The following is a 14140-nucleotide window of genomic DNA, read 5'->3' as shown; positions in this document are numbered from 1 at the left end:
CCCACAAATCCCACGAATGACAATCGATTTTCGTTTGAAACTCATTTGACAAGTAAGTTAAAAGCTGCTAAATTTTGTGCCACATTAAAAAAAGAGGCGTAAAGATTTAAAATTGTCAAGTTTTGTATTAGAAAATCCATCAATTTTTAATAAGAATTATATTTTTAACTAAATATTAATATTTAGGGAATTGATCTTTGCTATATTTAAATTAAATACAATTTCTCAATAATTTCTTCACTTTTGTTTATCTTGGAAAGTCTATCAAAGGTATAAGTTTACATAAAATGTTATCAGAAAAATATATAAAGAAATTTAATATGGAGTTGATGCTAGGCAAAACAAAGACAAACAGTTGCAGCAGTTGACGATTTTGGTTAAAGCCATACTGCTATGGTCATTTAGGCCAAGATTTCAATTACAATTCAATGATTTGTCATAAAGGAAATTCTGTACGAATACCAAGGCATTGCGGCCAACCAGTAACAGGGATAGATAAAGAGCCAGAGAGAGAGAAAGAGAGAGAGAGAGAAATCAGTTATGGTTACCCAGAGCTTCAAGCGATAATGAAGAGAAAGCCCCAAGTTTGAGTTTCAGTCTCAGGCCACAGTCATGTGCTCTGCCAAACAATTTTGTGGAAGCCACAGAACAAACCAAGCAAATAATTTTGGGAAATTGAATTGAATTTCTGTGAATATGAATATATCAAGTGGGGCATTCAACAGACTACCTTTTGACTATGAAAGTGACTCTTTGGTTGTAGGCAAATTTTAAAATTACAAATAATTTGGCAAATTTAATTTGATTTCAAGGGAGACGAAACTCACGTCAAAGTTCTCAATGGGCTGTGGAGGCTGTTTGCGCATCATTGCCAGCTTAATTGTAAAGTTGTATATCAAAGTCTTTGGCGGCGTGGCCAAGTAAGCAAAACGAACCCAAATCGAATCACGTCGTTGCCTGCTGGCCGCACAACCACTTCAACCAAAAATGTCAAGTGAAAAGCATTCAAATCTTTGTCCCTGCCACCCTCTACTCAATGCCCCACACAAACAAAAAACTTTTCAAAATCAACGCTGCGCACCTTTCTCAAAAGGTAGCAAAACGTGAGCTGACTTTGTAATCACGGAAAAAGCAGAACCGTAGCGAAATCGAAAGCAAGAACTTGTCCAGAACACAACTCGGTTCCCTAAAAAAAAGTGGAACTGTTCTCGCAAGCATTTTCGTTTAATGAGACTAATAAAAGCCTCTGGGCCCAGGTCGCAGACCTCAGGCTTTAGTCATGCTTGCTGGCGAAATCAAAAGTTTTTGCAAATTGCATTTGTAATGGCAACGACGCTTAAATCTTTTATGAGCTCTACATACTTAAGTATATTACGGGCCGAGTTACAACGGAACCAAACAGAACTGAACGGAAATGAAATTGAAAGCGCACGCACGTGTTTAAGACGTTAAAACCCTTCTTCCTCTAATTGTCCACATGGGACAGTTTTCGGCAAAACTGTAAACTTGTACCCAAAAGCAAATGAAATACGATTCGCTTAGGGTCTAATGTGTTTCTGTTCAGGAAAATTATTTAAGTCTTTTATTGAGATTAAGATTTTGTTCCTCAAGAAACAATTATCTATATCTATAATATAAGTAGATACTTGAAGTATGAATTAAAATGCTTTGAAAATTCTCAGCGCAAATATTGAAAATTTTATTAATAGGTAAATATGTTTATTTGTTGGGAAGCTATAAATCATAAATGGCTCAAAATTGTACTAGAAAGTAGGCCATTTCTTTTAAGGCAAGGAAACTTAATTAATTATGGACTTTTCCGTTCGAACTTTGAGGTGAGTGTAAAAGGCCTATCTATCAATTTATTTCTATAAAAAACTAAATGAATTAATTGATTTATCTGCCTATTAGCAAGGTTAGAGCCATGTCCCATACTATACTGTTCTTACATCCGAAGCCGTGTCCGATAACTCGCACTTACTGTGAGTACGAGAGCGTTAAGGAATGCCTGGAATCCATTTGCCAGATCTACGAAGAACATTTGAAGCGTCAAAGCGCCGATATGCCAACTATAACTTATGGTATTACGCAGCTGTTTGATTTCATTGATTCATTTGTGGATATAAGCTGTGTGGTTTTCCAGAGGAGCACCAATAGCTATGCACCCTACAACAAGGAATGGATCAAGGATCAGATCTATGAACTGTTTCGAGAAACTGCAATGAATACAGCAAATATTATAACTAAACAAATTTCTTAATTCTGTTTACTTTTATAATATTTAATTTAAAGCAATTAAAGAGTTTTAGAATTTATGATTCTTTTCTACATAGTTGTTTATTTATGAGTTAATGTTTTCCGGACCTTAAAAAGAAAATGAAAATTAATTGCGCTACAAATGTCTCTCAGAAAATCAGACACAAGGAGCGTCAGAAATAAAAATTAATTAATCATCAGCTACATAAACATTGAACGCAATCATTTTGCTTTAGGGGAAAATAGAGGAGAGGGAGAAAAATCCCTAGAGTAAAAAGTAATCCACTTAAACTCAAATTTGTCAAAAGCATAAAATTACAGAAGCAACAGAGGAAACAAAGAATAGGTAGGGAACAAGAAGTAAAAAATCGACAACAAGAAAGCGGAAAATAAAACATGAAAAAGGGGGTACAATAGAATCGAGTAGGTACGGTGGGGCAAAACAAATGATCGCTCATAAAAAGTGACACTTTTTGGCGCATCCCGTAAAGGTAGCCAAAGAGCAAGAGCAGTAGCTGGGGAAATAGTTGAAAAAGAAAATGGAAACAGGGAAACAGGGAAACAACGTCGCTTTTCGTCGCATCCGTCATGCTGTTCGTCGTTCGATTTTATTGGAAATTTGTTTCAATCAAAGGTTTAGTAGACAAGTGAGGGGGCTGCAGTTATGTGCCATATCAAATCACTCAAAGTGTTGTTACAAAGACAACGCCACACAGCGCCAGACAGCGCCATACAGCGCCAGACAATGCCAGACAGCTGCCTAGTTAGTCGACTTTATTGGCAAATGGTTATCATATTGCTTATAGATTTTGCAACAAGAGCCAACTGACGTTGATTGATCAATATGAGAGCCGCAGTTACCTAACCATCAGTTACTCTCACCTTTATACCATATTTGTCTATATACATATATACTATATATACTTTATTTTTTACTGTTGTCAACTCTTCTTGTTCGAATGACAGACTTTTGTTACTTTTGGATTGCTGCAGCTGCGTTTCAAGTGAATTTCTGTCTATGATTAATCATTCGCTTGCCGCATGGGGCAACAGTTGGCAGTAGAGGAACTTTTTCAGTCGAGTAGAGCTTGAGCTTTATCGCGCACAGTTGGCATTGCCAACACCATCAACAGCAACAACAGCAACAGGAAAACAAATTAAAAAACATTTAGGCAGCTGTGGCAAAGTCGAGTCGAGGCGAACACTCCAAATTTACGCAGTGAAAACTTATATTTTATGATTTTGATTTGCGTTTTGCGAGTGCTCAACGTCTGCCCCAAAATGTAGGCAACGAAATTTGTAAAACGTTTTCAAACGTGGCCCAAATGCTGTGGGCGTAGGACGTTGCTGGGCTTAGCAAAACTTTTGTCTGACTGTGAGTGTGTGAGTTGGAAAAATGGCAGTGAGGGAGTCTGAAATATTTGGTAGTATTCCAAATATTTATTTCGACTACAAATCACAAAAACAGAGTTAAAAATGCAAAATGTAATATTTAATGCATTTTCAATTTGAAATATTTTATAGACTTATCTAAAGCTTAAAACCTTAAGATAACCAATAAGTAGAATCAGTGGCTGCTATGATCTTCAGTTAGGAATTTTATTTTATGAGATCACAACGTTTATAAGTATGAAGTTTAAGTTTTAAAATATTCGTATTCATTTCCAACTTCTCTTTCGAGTCTATAGATTCGATGTAGAATTTTTACATTTATTCAGAATTTCAGAATTTATTTTTGTTTGGTAACTTCATAATCATTTAAAAAATATTTTTTGGCTATTCGAAAGCGTTTTCAATTCACAGTTACAAAATCTATTGCACTTTAATAACACAAATCGTTGCAAGCGTTCACAACACACACACACACACACACATACACACACACATACACAACAACAACACATTCGCACACAAATATAAGCATCAATATATAAATACACATTTGCCGCAGCTGTTGCGAGTATCTTTCAATATTTTGTGTGTTTCTTGTATTATTTATGCCGAATTTATTTTTTTGCGTGCATGTGTGTGTGTGGGCTGCACATAATTTAAAAGCCAAATTGTTTTTCGATTTCGTAAAACGGCCAAAGCAATTACGTACACTTTAAGGCAACAGGCATTGAGCAAATATTTTTTCAAGTCAAAGTATTTTGTAATTTTCTACACATTTTATGCGATTGCTTTTGTTGCTGCTCGTGCTGTTGTTGTTGTTGTATTTGTTGCTGTTGTCGTTTCGTTTGGTTTTGTTCTGTAAGTTGAATGAAAGGACGACCCAAACAATTTGGTGTAATTTAATTAAATGAACACAGCAGTGGACCAAAAGCAGCGGGCAATCATCTCCTCACTTCCCCACTCTCCCTCTCTCCCAACCCTTCAAAACGAACAGACTGTCTAGACGAACCGACGGCCAGATCCTGGGCTAGGTCCTGCCAATTCACATTGCATTGTTCACTGACTGAGGGGTGCTCAAAATGACAAAAGTTAATGCCTAACAACGTTGAACGAGCACACGGACAAAGCTGACAAAGGCCAACAAAAACAACAACAACAGCAATAGCAACAACAACAACAACAACAACTATTAATAGGCAGCAAGCCAAAACCCGAATGAAAATAATAAAAAGGCAATGATGACGATGACGTCCCCGTTGATAGGCAACCTGCAAGAAAAAATGAGAAAAGAAGCCGAGAAATGGCAAAGGAAAGCAATGAAATAGAGAGAGACGAAAAAAGAAAGACGTGCAGGACACCTGCTGATTAAGATCACAAATTGAATATCATGCTGGTCGCTGTCAGGACACGCTTTTCACTCAGAAAACGGCAGCAGCAACAACCAAAGGAAAAGTGCAAAATAAAATTAGAAAAAAAAAACAAACATTTGTGTTATTTTCATTAGTGTTCAGCAAAAGGACTTGACTTGAAGTTTAATCAAAGTCATCACGATTTTGTACTGTTATACACTTCGGAATTTTCGAATTAAGCTTATCGAAACCTCATACACAAATACATACATATATAATCACATCAGTTAATACGCCAACTGATAAGACAATTGCCGGCTTGTTAGCAACATCAAAAGTATTTCAGGAATTTGTCTGAAAACTTTGGCTTTGCTAAGTAAACAAATGACTGAAAGCAAATAATAAGAATTTATTAACGAATTTGCGATGCTCTTAATTTTTTAGTTGTTTGATCTTCTATTAAAGTTTACGGTGTTAAGTAAATTATAATAGATAATACTTAAATCAATACATGGATAATGGATGTTTCTATAATTTGCGAACATTTTTTTTTTACGTTTATTTTTAGTGCATTTTTTTAAATAAATTTTAAATTAATCATGTTACAAATTCAAAAATAGATTTTAGAACAACTATCCCTTTTCAGAATACCCAAGTAATTTTAGATTATCTGAAAACTAATTAATTTTATTTGTAATTTCAAATAGGGCTTTTAATTCGATATAATAAACAACAAGATAAGATCTAAACTCATTGGTTACAACAAAGTCAAAGTATCTATAGACTAGACACAAAAACTAAAGAAAGTTCACAATAGAAAGGCAGCTTGTTGTTGTTCTTGTCATTGCATGTTGAAGTGGCAGTGCCCAGAGGTCAGAGGTCAGACACTGACAAGCTAACACACAGCTAGACAATTAATCCCGAGCTGTGAGGAAGACTAAAAAAGAGAGAGGGTGAGAATAAAAAGAGAGTTGCTGAAGGATCAAGCACAGAAGTCAAAGCGATAATGAAATTGAAATCAATCAAACACACAATCACATGCATGTGCACATCACAACTACACACACTCACACACACTGAAAGTAAAGCTCAAAGGAGCTGCTCATCATTTCAAAGCTTTACAGTCTTACAGACTTTATTTGCGCTCAGCAGGCGTTGCACTTGTCACTTGCCCCTCTGAGTGTGTGTATGTGTGTGCATGTTATCTGTGTGGACAAATTAGAAAATTTGTTAGAAATTTTTCAAAAATTTTACTTAGTTTGCTTTCAACCACAAATTGAATTTGTCGGTAAATTGAGTTTTGAGCAGAGGCAGAAAATTTTGTGAATTGAATGTTTAGCGTCTAACTTGTTTGTCACTGCCACAAAAGTGTTGCAATATGTTGACTTTTAACTGTGAGGAATGAGAGGGATGAGAGTGGGAGTTAGCTGAGGCTTGCCACATGTGTAGACAAGTTTATGTGGTCTAAAAAGTTGCAACTTTGGCAACTTTCTTAATTGTCTGATTGAATTGATGATTTAATAACTTCAATTTAATTTCAGCATACGCTCAATGCATGTGTGTGTGTGTGTCTTGTATGTGTGTAAAGTTCTTTGGAGTTTGTGAGCTTAAAACTTTGTTAGTTTTAGACTTTTATGTTAGTGCGTGGTTTGTGCTAAGTTTCTTAACTGTGAGTGCCAAAAGCCAAAGATTTGTCAATGAAATTATTGAAGTTGTTACTCCTCTGGATTTTGGAATCTACACAAGCTCAGAGAGTAATCTTCACTCAATTTTTTATTTTTTTTTTGCTTTGTGTTTCATCATTTGGTTTGCCTGCAACATGCGGCAGACCATTAATCCAGGCAGCTGGTAACAAAAATAAGAGGCGACTACATTGATGTGGACAATGCCACAATGCGATTGCGGTCAGTGTTCGAGCAACCGACTCGAATCGACTCGAATTGAGTCTGTTTCCGGCTCACAGCAAAACTAAAACACAAAAGCTACACTCAGAAAAATTATAAAATTAAGTACGACAGTACTTGAATTTATTCAATTTCGTTCTTATAATTTTAAGATTGCTGTGTACTAAAAATCTTGAATAAAGTATGAATCGATCTTAAATTTAGAATTCTGACTTCACATCCAGCTATCCGAAATAGTAGTTCGATTTAACCAAACTTTTTCAGAATATTTAAGACCATGACAAATATATAATCCGTGAGTCTCGTTAAGATACCTCCAGAAACAACTAAGTCGTTTGTACTAAACTAGCTTAAGATTTTATTGTTCTTAGAGTAGTTTTTTTCAAGATAGAAAGGATGTTAAAACTGAGAACGTTTCGTACTAAAACAAGTAAGTTTTTGGATATTACTTTTTTATTGCCGCACCTTAGAATTCTCAACAGCGACGCAAATATGACGTTAAGCTTGGATCGCTAGTAAAATCAGCACCTATTCCGAAAGGTCGCTAACCAAGAAAAATCGCCATTATTAAATGGTATTTAACTTTGGTACTTTTTAGTACACATACTAGTGTATGTTTTAAGATTAAAATTAATTAATTATGACAATGTTTTGTACTTGAAACAATTACATTTTGGGTTTAGTTCAAGATTTTTGTGTACCTAAAGTAGTATGTTTTCAATCCATTGATTTAAACCCAAAACGTACTTAAAGTATCCACGAAAAATCTCATTTTAAGAATTCCGTACTTGCGAGAACCGAACTTGAATTAAAATTTTTTTTCTCAACTTTAGAAATTGCGAACTTAGACATTTTTTGAGATCATTTGTACTTGAAAATGGCCTGTTTAAGTACGGAAATCTTTATTTTTTTCTGAGTGTACCAACTATAGCTCTTAAACCGTGTGAAGGTCCTTGTTGTCCTGCACTTTACAGCACAAAAAGTCAAAATCACAAAGTCCCATAAAAAAAAAAAAAAAAAACCAGTAAATACACTCAAAGTTATTTTGCCTGGTTGAGTTTCTCCTTCTGTTTTGGGATTGGGATTGCAGCTGGGATTGAGGTCCTGCTCTTCTGTCCAGCAGCTGTTGGCTACAAGTTGATCAGATTGTGGCCAAAAACTTGGCTAACAAACTTTGCTGGCAGCTAATTAATTAAGTTCTTTTGAAACCCTGACCCAACATAAAAAAGAATATGCAGGACAAGTTCAATAACTTCTCGGAAGGTAAGGAAATTGCATTATCGTTTCGCGGCGCGACTTATTAACACCTCCATAGCCAATGTCAACAAATTGCATTATTCGAGCAATAAAAGCGAGACACACACACCTGAGAACACAACCCTCAGCCAGAGTGTGTTTAAATGTTATTGAACGTCCTGCGTTAACTGCAGACATTGTAAATATACATATATATATATATATATGTATATATATATATATATGTACATGAGTGAGGCTGACGATGTTCTCGTGGACATCAAGAGAACTTTCGACTCCAACTCCAACTTCAACTACAATTTCAATGTAGATGTCGCTGTCAATGTCGATGTCACTTGGCTCCGCACGCTTCAGGTGTTAATGATTTTATTTCGTTTCGTGTACAGGTAAATTTCATTACTGTTGACAATGGCACAACGAAGTAGGTGAGTGTGTGGACTCCAGTGTGTGTTTGTGAGTATGTGAGTTCTTGTAAGCGGTTAAATGATAAGGTTTAATCATGTTCAAGGGTGCCATGTTTCAAGCATATAAAATTATCGAGTTCGAGCATTCCAGAAAACTGAAAAAAAAATTCTCATAATAAAAACAGTTTTAATTAAATTTTTATAAACATATCAGTGCCGACTTCATTATCAATAAATAATTGGCGTTGCCGCGTTCATGATATTTTTAATAAGCTTGAAACTCTTTGAAGTGATTTTTGGGCTTATCGATAAGTTAGCAATTAATGGAAAATGTAAGCTGAATGCGAAAAGTCGCGTATTTTCAGTTTGTCCAAATATACGAGTTTGTTACAATTAATCACAATTTTTCTCAACTACAACTATTAACCTGCTATTTCGTGACAGAACGGAAAATATGTAATAATGTATGACTTTAATAATTATTATTTTGAATTATCTACTTTAATATAGAGAACGACAAATTGTCGAGCTAAATATAGTAGATAAGAAAAAAAAAACAACTACTATTTTAATATTTTATTTTATATTTAAGCTAAAATTGTATATTTAAAATTTAACAGCTCGTTATGAAATTTTCAATTGAATGAAGTAATTCATATTATTAAAAATTTATTTTTTAATACATTTTTTTTATTTTTAGTTGCTCTAGTTTTATTTATATAAATATTGGCAAATTTACGAACACTTTAATTTTAAAAGCGGCTTAAAATTAAAAATATATCAAATGCGAATATTTTAAATAAATTCTAATATTAATTATTTGTTTCTTTTAAATAATAGAGCCAAATATTGACATGACTTTTAGCCCAATTAAATTTGTTTATGGAAAATAAAGCGCAAATGATTCCAAGGGAACAACCTTAACAACAACTTCTGATACCACTGATAAATATTAATGCCAAGCAAAGTGTTCACTGAGCCGCTGCGGGCAAAGGACTTTACCGAACTGAGCACGGCCTGAGGGAATTGAAGGCGATGGGAACGGGCGAAGGAGAAGGGAATGGTTCTTCGTTGACTGCACAATTCAGGCGGCATTAATATTCATTTCCATGGATACAATCACACAGAGCACGCTGGCCACAGGAGGTGACTGCCATAAAGACAACAACAGTTCAAGAGAAGGAGCAACCAGAAGAAGGAAGAGCAGGAGCGGGAGCAGAAGCAGTGGCAGAATGTAGTTACTACACTCATTGTCAGTTGCCTTACAGCAGCGGCAACTCATATCTGTTGTGCATGTCTGTCTGTATGTGGGTGTGTGCATGTCAAAGGAATTTTTGAGCCAGCACGCGCCATTGTGAGTGCTCTTTGACATTTATTAATTGAGTCGCCAGTTGCAGTTTCTGATTTTAATTTTGCATTCCAAATGACGCGTACATTCAAAGCATTTGAAGTATGCTGTAAATTATGCAACAGGCACTGTTAAATTTCTACAAGTAACCGCAGCTCTAAATTTAATAAGCATGGTCAGCAGCGGCCAAAAAAATGTCGTGTGTTCTCCAACGAAGACGACGCCTTGCAGCAAGGCCTTGTCCTTTTAAAGCATTTGATTTTATTATTATTATCGCTTCTGGCATAATTCCCAAAAAAGCGGCAAGAAGCCAAAACGGACCGAAAAGCGGCTGCCAAACAATTGAGAGACTGCCCTTCAGCTACAGCTTCACACTTTGAGCTGCAGTTGATAGAGAGAAGAGAGTGGAAAGAGAGAGGGGTGTAGAACTGGCGACTCGGGCTGCCAACTTGTGGCAGTTGAGACAACGGTGTGAAAAATGAAATTATAAGCAAAGCGACAGACAGGCTGACAACAACGGGCCATGGCCAAGGCAGGAAGCCAAGATGCCAAGTCGGTCTCATCATCATCTTTGTCTTCAGTCGAACGCATGACAGACGACAATACATCTTAGGCGCATTTTAATTTCATGCTTTGCTTAGCTTTAGATACTGTCTCCTGTTTCGTATCTACCTTCTACCTTCTCCTCTCTACAGTCTAACTTTGATTGCTGCTGCGTAATGACATTTAATGTCCAAGGCCCATAATTGACTGGGGTGCAGATTCAGATGCTTCATGCGCGACTGCACAGCAGTTAAATATCTTTGCCTTGTATCTGTATCTACAACTGCGTATCTGTATCTGTGTCTGTATCTGTATCTGTATCTGTTTGTTGCCTGACCATTTATTTTGGCACATAATTCATGACAAAGTGCAGCAGAGCTGTATGGCAAATTTAATTGTGCGACCCCATTATGAGCACGTGGTGAATGCCACACACACACCTACAAAAAGGTGATTTAATTGCTGTCCTTGAACAGCCAAAGATTTTATGTAGCATGACTCTTCGGTATATGCAAGGTATTAGCCACTTTTTAGTTTCAGTTAACGGCACTCAGCAGAAGTTATTATAATGGCCCGTGACTGTCTATAAATGACAGCAGAATGTCGTTTTTCAGTTAAGATTAATAATATTATATTTTGATGTAAAGAAGTAATAAAACAAGTGACTTACCAAGAACCTTAACCAGATGTACGTGAACATAACGAATAAATTATAAAGAGAACATACTCGGATTAAATATTTAATTATAATAATCAGCAAACAGAATAAAATTTAATCTTCTTTATTTCCAATGCGATCGAAGTCATCTATAAATAAATAAAATAAGTCGCGGCACTATTTTTGATATTTCATAATTAATTCTTAACAATATATTTATTAAATGTTTATTCTATATATTTCACTTTGAAATCAGGATTACGCAGTTTACGCGAATTACACACCTATTCTACTCTCATAAAAAGAGCGAATTTTTGTAGTCTAAAAAAATATAATAAAATTAAATTTTTATCATTATTATTAGGATATAAATTTTTTAAATTTGACTGATAAAAATGTATTACTATTAAATTCTGATGAAAGAATATTTTAAGCTTTAAGATTGCTAACTATGTTAAATAACAACTGATTTAGTGGTAAAAATTTTTATTAAGTGTAAATAATATAATTGTTTATATTAAATTCATTTTTTTTATATTTAAGCTTTGATTTATAATTTATCACTCTGTTAACTGTTTTTAGTCGACAAAAAATAAATAAATAATAATCACAGCGTCAGCAGTCAGCATAATATCAGCTGAAAAGTTAATAACACTAGGCAACAGCCCAAATCTGAACTGAACGAAACCCACTTTTTTGGATAAAAATGGGGCCCCATACGACAAAACACATTTTTTTTCTATGACAGAGTTTTTTTTTAAATTTTTTTAATATTTTCTTGCTGCATTTTAGAGGTGCGCCCACTTTTGTCATCATTAATGTAGCTAAGCAACTAGAGATTAAAACCGCAGTTTACAAAATTTTTCGAGTTTTCCTCGAATTTTAAAGTAAAAAATTCTAAAAAAAAAAGATTAAAAACATCATAATTTTCTTAATTCAAAAATGTACAGCTCTACAACTACTAGTTTAAATCTTAAGCCGTGTATAGATAAATTACAGATATATTCATTGGCTTTTAGGAAACGTAAAGTTTTTGAATATCGGTTTTCGCTCAAGTAATGTTGACAAAAGTGGGCGCACCTCTAAAATATGACAAAAAAAAGCCAAGTTTAAAAAAATTCCAAAAAAAGCTCTGCCATAGGAAAAAAAATGTTTATTGTCGTATGGGGCCCCATATCTATCCAAAAAAGTGGATTTAGTTCAGTTCAGAAGAAAAAAGTCACAATTTTTTACTTAGTGTAATTTAGTAAAATTCAAATTATTACATATCATATACACTTAATATAACTGCTTATAGTTTTGCAATATTTGAAAATGTTTCGCGTTGATATCAAGCATACGCAGCGTGTGCACAATGCAAACAAAAACTTCTGTGATGTTGCAAAATCATGTGTACGGCATATCGAAAACCAGCATGATTGACTGACTTAACTGACAGCTTGGGTAAAATACGCTCTAAGGTGAAATTTGTTAAATTTATTAACTGACTGAAAACCAAAAATAACCCATGTAGTCATAATTGAATATCGCTTAAGTAAACCGGATCTAATCCAGTTGAAAGCAGCCTCGGCTGACAGCAGTCAGAAGCAGCAAGAGATGGCAGCCAACTAACGAGTTGGCCAACGAGCGAGGCACTCTTAAATGCCAAATGCCACGTAATTCAAAGCTCGTGCCACGAACATGCGTAGCCAGCGTGTTGCAGCTAAACAATAAGATGCCGCAGGGCTACAGCAATAGCAACAAGAACAGCAACAAGAATAACAACAAGAACAATGCTGAACCTTTAGATAGCTGCTAAGCAACGGTTGAGCAAGAAGCAGTAGACCATGCCAAGGATAGAATGATGAATTTGATCTAAAAGCCTGGCAAATGGCAGTGCAAGTTTTTGGGGCAAGGGAATTGCCAAGGAAATTAATTACGAGAGCTGCTGTAGAACGCCACGTGGCAAGTAGACAATGCAATTGCTTCAGCTTCCCTTTTCTAGCTGCATATTCGTCATCATGATCATCATTATCATCTTCTACTTGTTATTGTTGTTTGTTTTCTTTCAGCGTAAATATTAATTTTCACACCTTTTGACGAGCTCAAGGAGTCCAAACAATTGTTGATGTACCCCTTTCTTAAAACCGCATGCTTTTGTAATCAAATCATGATGCATTTCAGCTTATGGAGGAACCTGCCACATGCCAGCCCCAAAAACCTGTTTGAACTAGGGGTTGTCTGTTGCTTTCACCACGTGTGCATTGCAAAATGATTGCAAATGTACAGCCTTCCTGCTGCTCTGAGAAACAAAGCATGTCCTAGTAAGGACTCCGACTCCAACTCCAACTGCGATTCAGCCTCTGTCTCGAACTCGGACTTGGCATAATCTAGCACGTAATTTGTGTGTATGCGACTGAAATGTCCGTTGCACCTGGCGCTGCCCTTTGGCTGAGTCCTCTATCCAGGACCTTTATCTATCTGTTGCAAAACTATTGTCTGGCCAAGTTGTTGACAGGCACGTTGACGTCATTGTTTCGTAATTTGTATCCTTAGTTGCGCATTAGAGCTTAGTTATACACTTCCAGAGATTTTTCCCAACACTCTCCACATCATATGTGTTCTCCTCTTTATCCCACACTTTCACATTTTCTCCCTCTTTTGTTGAGAGCTGGTAAAGCGTGTTTAATGCGATTTTAAATGCATTTTCATAGCTTGAAATGTGTCAGCACTGCGTATGCGTAATGTAATAATTTAGTTTTGCTTTAGCAGGCGCATTAATTGTACTTAATTGTAAATCCTACTACACTTAAGCTACTTATAGGCAGATTTTTAATTAAATTTCCTTAGCACATTAAGCCTAATTAATTTGGTTTCCTTCAGCGAACGAGCCTTTAACCTTTTCCACCTAATATGCTAAGCAAACAAATCTGAGCACTTAATTTGCCAAACTGGCTAAAATGTTGAGCAGCTTACAGCGTTGTTGCTGTTGCTGACCCAACAAAAACAACAACAAGTACAAACAACAACCACAAAAAAAACAACGAAAT

General features: G+C 35.5%; 1 protein-coding gene across 1 annotated transcript; it reads left to right on the top strand.

Moving 5' to 3' along the window:
• The first annotated feature begins 1924 nt into the window (after window positions 1-1924).
• Window positions 1925-2325, top strand: LOC117781422 (protein enhancer of rudimentary-like). The gene has a single exon (XM_034618178.1). It carries the CDS (start codon window positions 1925-1927, stop codon window positions 2258-2260), a length of 336 nt encoding a protein of 111 aa, XP_034474069.1. The 3' UTR covers window positions 2261-2325.
• Window positions 2326-14140: the final 11815 nt, after the last annotated feature.

The sequence above is a fragment of the Drosophila innubila genome (assembly GCF_004354385.1).
Source record: "Drosophila innubila isolate TH190305 chromosome 2L unlocalized genomic scaffold, UK_Dinn_1.0 4_B_2L, whole genome shotgun sequence".
Taxonomy (NCBI): Eukaryota; Metazoa; Arthropoda; class Insecta; order Diptera; family Drosophilidae; genus Drosophila; species Drosophila innubila.
Note: the sequence above shows the minus strand (reverse complement) of the source record. Positions and strands in the feature narration are given on the sequence as shown.

Coding starts and splice junctions, on each gene's coding strand:
- LOC117781422 (XM_034618178.1), top strand. CDS start 1,925: ATGTCCCATACTATACTGTTCTTACATCCGAAGCCGTGTCCGATAACT.